Genomic DNA, 12,104 nt, shown 5'->3' with positions numbered 1-12,104 from the left:
TGTGACCCAAAAAGCAAAAAAAAAAAATCCACAACAAATTGACTCTTCTCCCACACCTTATCGTTTACTGATAAATGCCAGTATACCAGCAACTTGGTGAAAAAATATGCATGTAAAAGAGGCCCCCCAAAGTAAAAAAATAATAAGTAAAAGCAGGGAAAAGAAGTGTCTTTCCTTAATCAGGGTCTCGAGGGGGGGAAAAGGGGGAGCTTGCAAGAAAATTTTTGTAATGTTTATTTATGGGACCCCTACTTGGATGTGTGTGTCTGTTGATCTGTCTGTCTGTGTGATGAAGGATGCAAACAATCTATTGTTGGGGCTGGAGCAATAGTACAGTGGGTAGGGTGTTTGCCTTGCACAGGTTCGATCCCTGGCATCAGCATCCCATATGGTCCTCCCCCAAGCATTGGCAGGAGTTAATTTCCTGAGTGCAGAGCCAGGAGTAAACCCTGAACATCGCCGGACGTGGTTCCAAAAGCCTAAATAAATAAGTAAAATGGGAATTTTGAAAACAAAAAAAATCTGCTGTGGTAACCTTTAAAGTCACACTCTGAGAAATAGAAACCGAGATGTTCAGGTGCACGTGCAGGAAACGTAGGCTCTGAGAAATGAGAGAAACAGATTGTTGGCAGGTACTGCCGATGGCCTGCGTAGTGGCGTCCAAGCGACCAGGCAGAGGGAGAGAGGGAAGCCTGTGGCTCCCTGCACGCTGCCAGCCCTTGGAGAGATGAGTCCGGCACTGATGTGAGAGAGCTCCTGCCCGACGCGCCTCTGTCCCGGCCATCAGCCCAGTGCCAGCATCCCCGGCATCCCGTGGGGAGGGTCCTGCCTTTCTCCCCTGGCGTCAGGCTGGGGGCGATGTGCTCTGTCCACCCACCCCCCACCCCCTCGTGCCTTTCTGTCTCCCCCAGGTTGTGCATCGGAGAATCCCCATGCCTCAGCCATCATCCCGTTTAAAGCATTCTCCCTGCAGCCACCAAAGTTTTTCAAACCCCTCATGCCTGTGAAAGAAGAGCACAAGCAAAGGACGACCCTGGAGGCCAGGCCTCTGCTCAGCCAGGAGGTAAGCGCCGGGTGTGTGTGACAGTGACCTCAGAGGGCCCAGCCAGGTGGCTTCATCCAGACGCCACCTGGAGGCCTCTCCCATCTGGGTCCTGCTGTCGAATCCTTTCTCAAGCATGAAGGGCCGTGGGAGAATTTTTTGTTTGCATTTATTGCTGTGTCCTTTCTTTTGCATTTCTAACTTTCCAGAGTCCTTTATTATTTTTTTTTATTTTTTAATTTTAACTTTTCAAGTAAAAATGAGATGTGCCCTAGGAGTGTGGAAAATGTGAATGGCTTTTGGCTTTTGATTCGATAAAACCGGTTAACCTGTTACTGCTTTTCTGATTTGTTGTTGTTGTTGTTTTCCTTTCTTTTTTTTTTTTTTGTCCATGGCTCTGTTCAGTTCTTGTCCTTCAGTAGCTTCCCTGCACCCACCACCGCATTGCTGGCTGCCCTCCCCCCGCCCCACACTCCCCCTCAAAGTCCAGTGCCTGCATTGCTTTCCTAACATGCACGGATTCCCCGTGGGTTCCAGCTGCCGTGTGTGATGCGTCTGTGTGTCTTAACCTTTGCAGAGCATGCCTCCACCGCAGGCACCTAACCCTGACTGCATTGCGCCCTCGGGAAGTAGAGGCAGCAGCATGCCACTAGAGCACAATAGCAAACGGGAGGAGAAGATTGTAAATCCTGGAACCATTTCTGTCCTCTTGGCTGGTGGTGGGTTTAAGGCCCTTGCACAGACAGTCATCAAAAGACTTGAAGGAAATGAAAATATGTATCGGGTGGCCGCTGCTTTAAAGAAAGAAAATGTTTGGGGCCGGAGCAGGCCTTGCATGTGGCCAACCCGGGTCGATGCCGGCCCTCCCGTATGATCCTCCGAGCACCGCCAGGAGCATTTCCTGAGTGCAGAGCCAGGAATCACCCCTGAGCATCGCCGGGTGTGGCCCCCTCACCGAAAAAAATGTGATGTTGGTGATGAAATGCTGCATGGGTGTGTGGTGATGACCTGTGATTGCCCCGTGCTCATTCAGTCCCGTTTGGTTTGAGGCTGTTTTTATTTTGCTTGGGGTAAGTGTGCTTCGACCCAGGGGAAGGCACTGGGAATGACCCGTAGGCTTCCCAACAGCGTGGACAAAGAGATCACTTTCACTAATGCCAAGTCTTTCACTGTGCCCATACATACTGCCCAGCTTCTGAAGTTGATCTACCTAGAGGAGTTGCACTTGCTTGGAGTAAGTAGCGATGCCCTGAGCTGTGGGCATGTGTGAAAGCTTCTTCCCCCTACCCCGTTGCCTGATGCTCTTGCTAGCGTCACTCTGTGAACATGGGTGACCATCTTTTTATTATTATTTATTTATTTTTTTTTGGCATCGCTCCAGTCCAGCTCCAGATTGTCTTCTGCGAGTTAAGATTCCAGCCCCTCCACCGGGGCCAGAGCGATAGCAGAGCGGGTAGGGCATTTGCCTTGCACGCGGCTGACCCGGGTTCGATCCCCGGCATCCCATATGGTCCCCTGAGCATCTGCCAGGAGTAACTCCTGAGTGCAAAGCCAGGAGTAACCCCTGAGCATTGCTGGGTGTGACCCAAAAAGGAAAAAAAAAAGATTCCAGCCCCCCGGGGTGTAGAGTCTTGCTCTCAGGACATTGTCACTCTATTTCACCCTGGGAACTTTGCAACTCCCCCTAGAAAAATACCTCACTCCTCGGTGCAGTTTTCAGACTCCAGATTTTGAGAAATCATTTCTAGAGCCTCTTCGCTGATGATCCAGCTCAGCTTCCGCGAAGGAAGCCTGGAGCAAGAGGGGCCACTGGAGTTCACGGCTGCGAGCGTCTGCTGTGCGCGGCGGAGCATGGGACGGCTCCGTTTCCTGCTCAGCCGTGTCAGCGCCATCCTGGAGGCTCGTTAGCACGTGTGTTTAACACCCAAGCTGCTGCCCCTGCACACACTGTGGAACTAACGGGAACTGAATCCAGCTCTGCGGTCGGGCGGGAGGGCGTAACTACAGCGCTGTGGGTCTGTTTCCTTGCTTTCAGATCCAGAAACTATTTTATGTGTTTAAGCAACTCGCCATCATTTGTAACATGACTCCCGGAGTCAGATAGGGCCTCTTTATGTTATTCCGTAAAATAGATTGACAGCATCAGGCTGGGGACATGGTCCAGGCAAGGAGATGCCTGCCTTACCCCCTGTTCGCCCTCGTTGAGTCCCTGGCACTGCATATGGTCCCCTGAGCACCACCAGGAGTGATCCCTGAGCACCGTCAGGAGAGATCCCTGAGCACTGTCAGGAGTAAGCACTGAGCACTGCCTGTGTGGCCCCCAAACAAAGGCTTTTACAATAACCTTTATAAAAGATGCTCCCCTTTCTGTTTCAGAAGGAATAAAGGGGGGCTGGAGCAATAGCACAGCGGGTAGGGCGTTTGCCTTGCATGCGGCCAACCCAGGTTTGATTCCCAGCATCCCATATGGTCCCCTGAGCACCGCCAGGAGTAATTCCTGAGTGCAGAGCCAGGAGTGAGCCCTGTGCATCTCCGGGTGTGACCCAAAAAGCAAAACAAAAACAGAACCAAAAAAAAAGGATGAAAGGTTAACGATTCCTTAGGAACAGACACCAGAGTATCCTGCTTATAGCAGGGTGAAAGGTGGTGAAGATACACATTGCCAGAAACCGGCTCCTAAATCAGAACCTGTTTCTGGACTTCCTGTTTTATAGTCCCTGTCTGCACAACTAATGATAACCAATTACTAAACGTCGAGGGAAACTATTTTCAACACTTGGAATCGATGTCTGAGTCTCTGGGATGTGACTCAGTCTAGGGCACTTTCCTGGCATGCGAGGAGCTCTGGGTTGGACTCCTGGTCCCTTCCCCCACTTCCCCAAAGGGGAAACGCACCCTCTGTTCTTGGGTCAGCCGTGCTGCGTCCTTGGGGGCCCTGGAGAAGGGCTGGAGACCCTGGGCTTTATCCTTGTGTCCCAACATCCCACCCTCCACCCCAGTACCTCTAAGACCGGATCCAGGTATAGGACAAAACCATAAGTAAATAATTGAGTGAGGTGGCTGGAGTGATGGCACAGCGGGTAGGGCATTTGCCTTGCACGTGGCCCGACCCAGGTTCAATTCCCAGCATCCCATATGGTCCCCCAAGCATGGCCCCAAGTAATTCCTGAGTGCATGAACCAGGAGTAACCCCTGTGCATTGCTCGGTGTGACCCAAAAAGCAAAAAATAATAATAATAATAAGATAATTGACTGAGAATTCTGGAGGCTTCTGGAACATCCCTACTGGTCCCAGCAGTTTAAGGCTGCTGGTTGACAGGCCTGCAGACAGAGTGCCCACTGCCTCCCTGGCAGGACCTTGTGCTTGCCAGCCCAGCCAGTCTAGAAGCCACCCTGCAGAGGGTATCAATCTTCTAAACAGCCTCCGCTGGCGTGCCCACAGCCTGGGCTCAGTCCCGACACCTCAGGCTCCCCTGAGCACCACTGCGAGGAGCAACCCCTGAGCGCTCGGCTGGAATAGCCTCTGACACTGCCGGATGTAGCCCTCCCACCCCTCACCCCCCGATAAATTAGAAAATGCTCCTTGTGGGGCTGGAGGGATAGTACAGCAGGTAAGGTGTTTGTCTGATGGTCCCCGAAAACTGCCAGCTGGGAGTGACCCCTGAGCATTGCTAGGTGTGACAAGGAAAGAAGGAAGGGAGGGAGGAAGGGAGGGAGGGAGGGAGGGAGGGAAAGAAAGAAAGAGAGAGGGAGAGAGAAAGGAGGGAGGGAGGGAGGGAAAGGGGAAGGGAGGGAGAGAGGGAAAGAAAGAGTTCCTAGTTCCTCCTGTCACTGAGGAAAGAAAAGACACCATCCCCCCCCCCAACTCCCAGCCCTCTGCCTTGGTTTCCCCTCCTATCTTGCCCAGAGCGTCCATCCTGTCCCAGACGCAGCAGGTGGGCCTGTCTCTGGATCTTAGTGGCACACACCCCCTACTCAGTTTGTAGGGACCCCAGGACTGGGTGGCTGTGTTTCACCCCTCCAGCTCTCTGGCCATTTGGCATGGCACCAGGTGCCCAGCCCAGCAGGACACCCTGCATTTTCGCTGCATTTTGGCAGAACGTGGCATGCAGGGCAGGCCAGGTGACCAGCCCATCTGCCCAGCACAGTCCTCCCTTGCAGTTAATGCCTTTCCTGTCCTTTCAAGTGTCTCACTATAAAACACGCTCGGGATCTAGCTCGCAGAGGACAGGGTTAACTTGAGCCAAGAAACCTCAGCAACAGATCCTGTGATCCAACACACTTTGATAGCCATTAAATAGGGTTCATTGGCATCATTTGTTTTTTTTTTTTATTTTTTGGATGGTGGGCCCAGGGGATTTGGGGTCACACCCAGCAGTGCACAGGGGGCCTTATGCTATGCCAGGGATAGAACCCCGGTCTCCTGCCTGCAAAGCATGCGCTGTTGCCCACTGAGCTGTCTCTCCAGCGCTGACGTCACTTTCCTTGCTGGAATCTTCCTGGATTAGATATCTGGTTCTACTCAGCTTACTTCTCTTCCCTCTGGATGTTGGGGACTGAACCCAATGCCTCACACAGAAGGAAAGAGGGACTGTCCCTCTGGTCAACATTCCTCACCCCCTTCCCAGGCATTCTTCAACTGGGAGGCAGCTGCACCCTTTGATGTGTTTCCGCTCGCCATCTTTCCAGGATGTTCTAGAAGTTTTTAAGGTCATTACTTGCTTCGTCTGGACTTCTCGTTTCTCACGGAGAAGTTTTAATTCCATTTCTCCTCTTAAAAATGGAAGTAAGGGGCTGGAGCAATAGCACAGCAGGTAGGGCATTTTCCTTGCACGTGGCTGACCTAAGTTCGATTCCCAGCATCCCATATGGTCCCCTGAGCACTGCCAGGAGTAATTCCTGAGTGCAGAGCCAGGAGTAACCCCTGTGCATTGCCGGGTGTGACCCAAAAAGCAAAAAATAAAAATAAAAATGGAAGTAAGCTCCTTACTTCTTTGCTCCTAATTCACTTTCTTTCTTAGTCCACTCTTGACATCAGGGTGCATCATGAGTTCAATCTGCTCACAAGTTTAAAATCATTTCTGAGAAACAATATTGAGACATCTTTTCCCCTTTTGATGGGAGAGGGTTCTCGTCACACCAAGCAGGGCATGGGGGCTACTCTCAGCCCTGTGCTAGCAGAGCTGCTCAGGGGACCATGTGGTGGCAGGGTCCTGGGCTTTCTGCAACTAAATTGTGCTCTCAGCCCACTGAGCTCTATCTCCATCCCGAGTCATTGATTTTTGACAGGCACTTCTCAGTGGGGCTGAGACAGCCTTGTGGAGAGTGCTTGGCTTAAGCAGGTGGGTTTCATTCCCTGTTTAAAAATCAAGATGTGAAAAGCAAAATTAATGTGCTCGATCTAAATACCACTAAACAAAATCAAGGTGTTCGATCTAAATACCATTGCAGAGGCCAGAGCGATAGTAGAATCAGGAGGGCGCTTGCCTTGCATGCGCCAACCCTGGGTTCAATCCCCAGGATCCCATATGGTCCCCATGAGCAACACCAGGAGTAATTCCTGAGTGCAGAGCCAGAAGTAACTGCTGAGCATCAACGGATATGACCCTAAAAGTCAAATAAATAAATAGCACTGCATAAATGAAATCACAAAACTCAGATGTGACGACACTCGAGAACATGACACCATGCTCAGTGCTTAGGTGGGGTTTTCATCCTGTGTCGTAGAGGAGGAGCACATGACTGAAATACCCAGGGCCCTGGGTTTCATCCCTGGCACAGGGTTTCATCCCTGGAGACATTAACTCCACCTAAAAATAACAAATGACCAAAACAGTAACTAAGGTAATAGATGCCTAGTTAGTTTCCTTATTTTTTTGTTTTGTTTTTGCATCTCTCTCAGGGATTATTGCTGGCTCTGCATTAGGAATTCCTCCTGGTGATGATGCTCAGGGAACCGTGTAGGGTGCTGGGGATTGAACCTGGGTTGGTCATGTGCAAGGCAAGCGTTCTTCCTGCTGGTCTGTCTCTCCTTCCCTAGCTTAGTGTCCTTGTAGACACACAGATTAGGGGTCAGAGAGAGAGTCTCTAGGGGTTAAAGTGTTTGACTCAGTCCCCAGCACTGCCAGGAACAGCCCCTGAGCACCACGTGGTGTGGCCCAACCTTCCTCCCACCCCCCAAAAAACATAAATGTAGAGATAAGTACTTCTGCAGTCTATCTAACCACATTTCCTTAGCACACAACTTAAGCCACTTGAACTCTCTCCTGAAAGGCAATAATGTGACCTTTTCATTCTCTTTTTGACTATGGGGGAAAGAATGCAACTAAAGAAGAAATGGCAAGATATTAGTGTTGCCAAAACAGTTTGTTTTGCTGATTTCTGGAACCTTATCACTGATATTTGATGCCCATCTTTGATTAAAAGCCAAACATTCCAGACTCCTTGTGCCTTTCAATAATTCAGGTTCAATCTATTTTTACAACTAAGAATCACTGAAGAGAGTGTTAAACTGACCTCTAGGTATTTGACATCTCAGGCGATGCACAGGAAATACTACTCTGCAGGTAAAACGTGTGTTCATTTGCCATCTACCATTTGTCATCTCCTTTGGGTCTTCTCTTCATTCTCTCCCCTGGGTCTGTTGAAGGGAAACCTTAATGACTGAGGTTGACGCTGTGGGTTCCAAGTCTTTCTTGGCGGTTGTTGTCATCCCATTGGAAAAAAACCTCCCTTCTCCATTGACCTAAGCATTGTCCAGGACTGTCCTAAGAGCAGGGACGAAAACAGTTAAGTGCTTGAGGCCAGGGACCAGGCCTGTGTCTGCCCCATACTGGGATTCCCACTTCTGAGGGGAAAGGCTGGCACATAGTGGCTCTTGATGCACGCTTGTTAAATATAAATCACGCTTTGAAAGAGAGGAAATATTTGCAGTGTCATCCTCAGAGATGAATAAGAAATGACTAGACAGAAGCTTGTTTTTCATTATGGGGAAGGGGATTAGGGTTCTCCATCTGGTGGTGCTCGGGGGACTATTCCTGACTCTGTGTTCAGGCCTCATTCCTGACAGTGCTCAGGGAACCATACACAGTGCTGGCGGTAGAACAAGGCGAACCTCTTCCTCTTGCACGGTCTCTCCAGCCCCAGGTAGAAATAGTTATGTGGACATAAAAATGCCCAGGTATTTTGTCCTTTCCCACCATTTATTTATGTAAAGAGATTGGGAAGTAAATTCATAGAGCTGATACTCTCTGTTGCGTGTTTACCGACATTTGTAGGAGGATTCTAAAGCTCTTTCGGCAAAGGAGATTTTCGCTGAAATTTCATTAGCTGCCTTTGTCTCCTTCGAGCCCAAATCCTTTTATCCTTGCTTCCTGAGCCTGGGATTGACTGATTGCTGTCTTGCAGGCCTCCCAGCATTCAGGGCCCTGCTGAGAACAACCAAGGTTGTGTTCCTTGCCCTTTCGCATTGGGGTCGGGGGAGACCTTTCTTTTACTGTCCTCTGTCCCCAGATAGTCGCTCAAAACTTTATCTAAAGGGTGTTCTGTAAAAGGTGAGGGTGGAGAGAGTGAGCCGAAAGCCTCCCTCCTTTCCTCCCTTCCTCCCTCCCTCCCTCCCTCCTCCCTGAATTTGAGAGGGAGAAGAACTAGCCATAACCGAGAACTAGCCATGAGTGACTAATTGAAAATCCGCCACGCTCCGCTTCCGCCTTTCTCTCAGGCAGGGCCAGCAAAGGTTTCTAATTAGCTGTGTGTGCGAATAGACAAAATCCATCTCCTCCCCTGCCCACGCGGGGACCATGGCCGTAGCACAGTCACCTCCAAGAATAAGCCACCTGCGTGCGCAGGACAGCAGAAAGGAAAGTGCTGAACAGTGTGACGGGGAAATGCCCAGCTCTGACCCTGGCTTGTTTCTGTAGAACTCCGAGGAGGAGGACGGCGACCTGGACCCCGCGGGCAGGAAGCTCCTGGGCGCTCAGCCTTACATCCCGGTGGAGTTCGCCGACTTCAGCGTGTACAACGCCGGCTTGGAGAACAGGGAGTGGTTCGCGTGCAAGGGCGACCTGCCCAACGCCAGGGGCCCGGAGAAGGAAGTGTCCCGCAGCCCAACCACCAGCAGTATCACCAGCGGCTACTTTTCCCACAGTGCCTCCAACGCCACCCTGTCCGACATGGTGGGCCCCTGCGGCGACAGCTCGGACCAGCTGGCCATCCCCACCAAGGAGGCCGATGCCCGCGAGGCGCCGGAACCTGACCAAGGAGGCACCGCCGTCCAGGCTCCGAGCGTGCCGGTACCAGTCAAGGAAAACAGTGCCTTAGCCACCGAGAGCCCGGCGCCCCCCAGCCACCCCGACACCCCCTCTGGGACACGCGGCAGGACGGGCTCCTGCTCGGACGGAGACGCCAGCAAGAACGGCCAGGTGGCCCCGGAGTTCTGCCCCCGGGAGGTGACTGTGGAGCGCACCACGGCCGTCCTGGAGGACTGTTCCTTCACGGAGTTCATGGGGGTGTCCGACGGCAAGGATTTTGACGGTCTGACAGAGTCTTCGGCCGGAGAGCCTTTGAGTCGAAGGACCGTCCCCAACAAAAGAGACAGTAAGAGAGCCTCAGGTGGGCCCCGGGAGCCGGGCCAGGTGCATCCCTCAGCCAAGAGCGACCAGGTAACACACGACAGAGGGATTCCCCTGGGTGCAAGGCTCCCTGGGAGCGTGGCCCTCTGTACCCCAGCCCGCCGGGGCCCCGTCACCACAGGGTAGCCCAGGAGGAGAGCTTGGCACCGATGGGATTGATGGGGAAGGGACGCTCAGGGGAGCACATCCACCGAGAGGGTCGGAACGGACCTGGGAATGCTGGCAGACCAGTGGCTTTTTGTCACTGGCCTAGGGCTTATGGTTGGGTAAGTCTTTGCAGGACTCGGTCAGTCCCGGGCAATTCCTAGCTGTCCCAAGCATCCAGTGGCCCGATTGCATCAAATTTGTGGTTTTCTGAGCTAGAGCGATAGCACAGCAGGTAGGACGTTTTTCTTGCATGTGGCTGACCCGGGTTTGATCCCCAGCATCCCATATGGTCCCCTGAGCACCCCCAGGAGTAATTCCTGAGTGCAGAGCCAGGAGTAACCCCTGAACTCTGAGTCAGATGTGACCCCATAAGTCAAAATATATATGTAAATACAGTGATATCTGGGGCCAGAGAGAGAGCACAGCAGGTAGGGTGCTTGCCTTGCACCCAGATGACCTGAATTTAATCTCTGGCACCCCCACGGTTGCCTGGGCCTGCCAGGAGTGATCCTTGAGCATGGAGCCCCAGGTACTGCCAGATGTGGCCCAACAAAAAAATTTGAAAGTGAAATCTGCAAGAATATGGGCCCCTGAGCAACTCCAGGAGTAATTCCTGAGCACAGAGCCAGGAGTAATCCCTGAGCATCACCAGGTATGGTCTAAAATAAATAAATTTGAGAACTTCTTTTGCAGGGGAGGGAGGCAATTGGGCCACAACCAGCTCTGCTCAGGGCTGACTCCTGGTTCTGTGGTCAGGGGTCGCTCCCAGCAGCAGTGTTCAGGGACTGTATGAGGTGCTGGGGACTGAACCCAGGGTCAACTGTGTGCAGGTACCATCTCTCTGGCTCAGAATTCAAGAACATTTTAAGTACTAAAGTTTCACTTTTTTTTTTTTTTTTTTTTTTTTTTTTTTTGCTTTTTGTGTCACACCCAGCGATACTCAGGGGTTACTCCTGGCTCTGCACTCAGGAATTACTCTTAGCGGTGCTTGGGGGACATTATGGGATGCCAGGGATTGAACCCGGGTCGGCTGCGTGTAAGGCAAACGCCCTACCTGCTGTACTATGGCTCCAGCCCCTGAAGTTTCACTTCTGTTCTCACCCTATGGCACCAGAAAGAACTTTCCTTTCGATGGTCCCAGAAGTTGCACCTGGAAGCTAGGTATTTCCCTGGGAATGGGGAAAACACTGGTGGGCACGGGCCCGCCCTCGGGGTCTGTGGATCCCAGTCTGTGGCTGGGCAGGGAGGCAGGAGAGCATCGCTGTCACTCACAGGCCTCTGCATTCCAGGGCATCAGGACTGCCCGGTGAGAACAGCCAGCACCACTGCAGGCCACGCGGTGGTGGCCATCACCAGCCCAGCCGACCTCACACCTCGAGGGGAAGCCAGGCCCTCCCCGGGGGCCACCTGCCCCTCACAGCAGAGACCAGTGGCACTTTGTGACCGGGGCCCATCGGCGACCTCCGCTTTCCCCAGAAAGTCAGAGGACGGACACCCGGATCCATTCAGTGACAGTATTTTTGTTTGCACTTAACTACTCTCTCCACTGTGTTGAGAGACCTCCACAGCGTCAGACCTTTCTTTATTCTTGTACAGTTTTGAGCAGTTCTTACTGTAGAATCTGAAGTTTGATGCTCTGGTTGTTGTCGGGGTTTTGTTTTGTTTAATAAATAATATATGATGTATATGAAATGTGTATCTAGAGTATGTCGGGGGACAAGACTGCACACTGACATGCCTAGCAGAGTGGCTTGGAGAAAAATCAGAAGGTACTGGATTTTGCTTTTCAAAGGAAAACAAAACAAAAAGCAACTTGGACTGTGTCTCCTACCCAAGCAAATGAAAATGAGTCTCTTGCCGGAGATGGAGGTTGCAGACGGCTCTTTGCAGAAAGGGTTCCAGAATGCTGTTCCTGATAACCAAAGAACTTCCATGCAACGGAGCGTGCTGGCCTCCCACTCTTGTCCATGTTTCTGTCCGTCTGATTGCAAGTCGGGCGCCACGCTCCCCTGGGCGACAAGCTGCCCGTGCTGCCATTCTCCTTCAGAAACGCACTGAAAACTCTCACCACTGTAATTCTTTGGTCTTCCACCTGGCCCGGCCCCTGCCGACTGGGCACTGGATTCTCAACGCCTCCAGATCCTGGCAGTTTTGATTCTACTGATTGAGCTCAGCCAGCAGGTGGGGCTCAGAGAGCAGTATTACTGTAAGGGAACCCAAGGAGTTGGTTTGGGGTGGGGGTGGGGGTGGGGAGTGGGGAGCAGGGATTGTGGATTTTTTATTTT

General features: G+C 51.9%; 1 protein-coding gene across 2 annotated transcripts in view; it reads left to right on the top strand.

The window, feature by feature from the left end:
• Positions 1-11,504, top strand: part of KIF13A (kinesin family member 13A) — a 215,353-nt gene extending 203,849 nt beyond the window's left edge. The window contains exons 37-40 of one of the 2 annotated variants that reach the window (XM_056132383.1): positions 912-1,063; positions 1,620-1,724; positions 8,962-9,702; positions 11,109-11,504. In XM_056132383.1, the coding sequence (XP_055988358.1) occupies positions 912-1,063; positions 1,620-1,724; positions 8,962-9,702; positions 11,109-11,129 (1,019 nt within the window). In that variant the 3' untranslated portion in view covers positions 11,130-11,504. The remainder of the gene's footprint in view (positions 1-911; positions 1,064-1,619; positions 1,725-8,961; positions 9,703-11,108) is intronic. The other variant, XM_056132384.1, reaches the window with a different exon arrangement.
• Positions 11,505-12,104: the final 600 nt, after the last annotated feature.

The sequence above is a fragment of the Sorex fumeus genome, unplaced genomic scaffold, assembly GCF_029834395.1.
Source record: "Sorex fumeus unplaced genomic scaffold, SorFum_2.1 ptg000094l, whole genome shotgun sequence".
In the NCBI taxonomy this organism is placed as follows: Eukaryota; Metazoa; Chordata; class Mammalia; order Eulipotyphla; family Soricidae; genus Sorex; species Sorex fumeus.
This window is presented reverse-complemented; position numbering and strand designations above follow the sequence as displayed.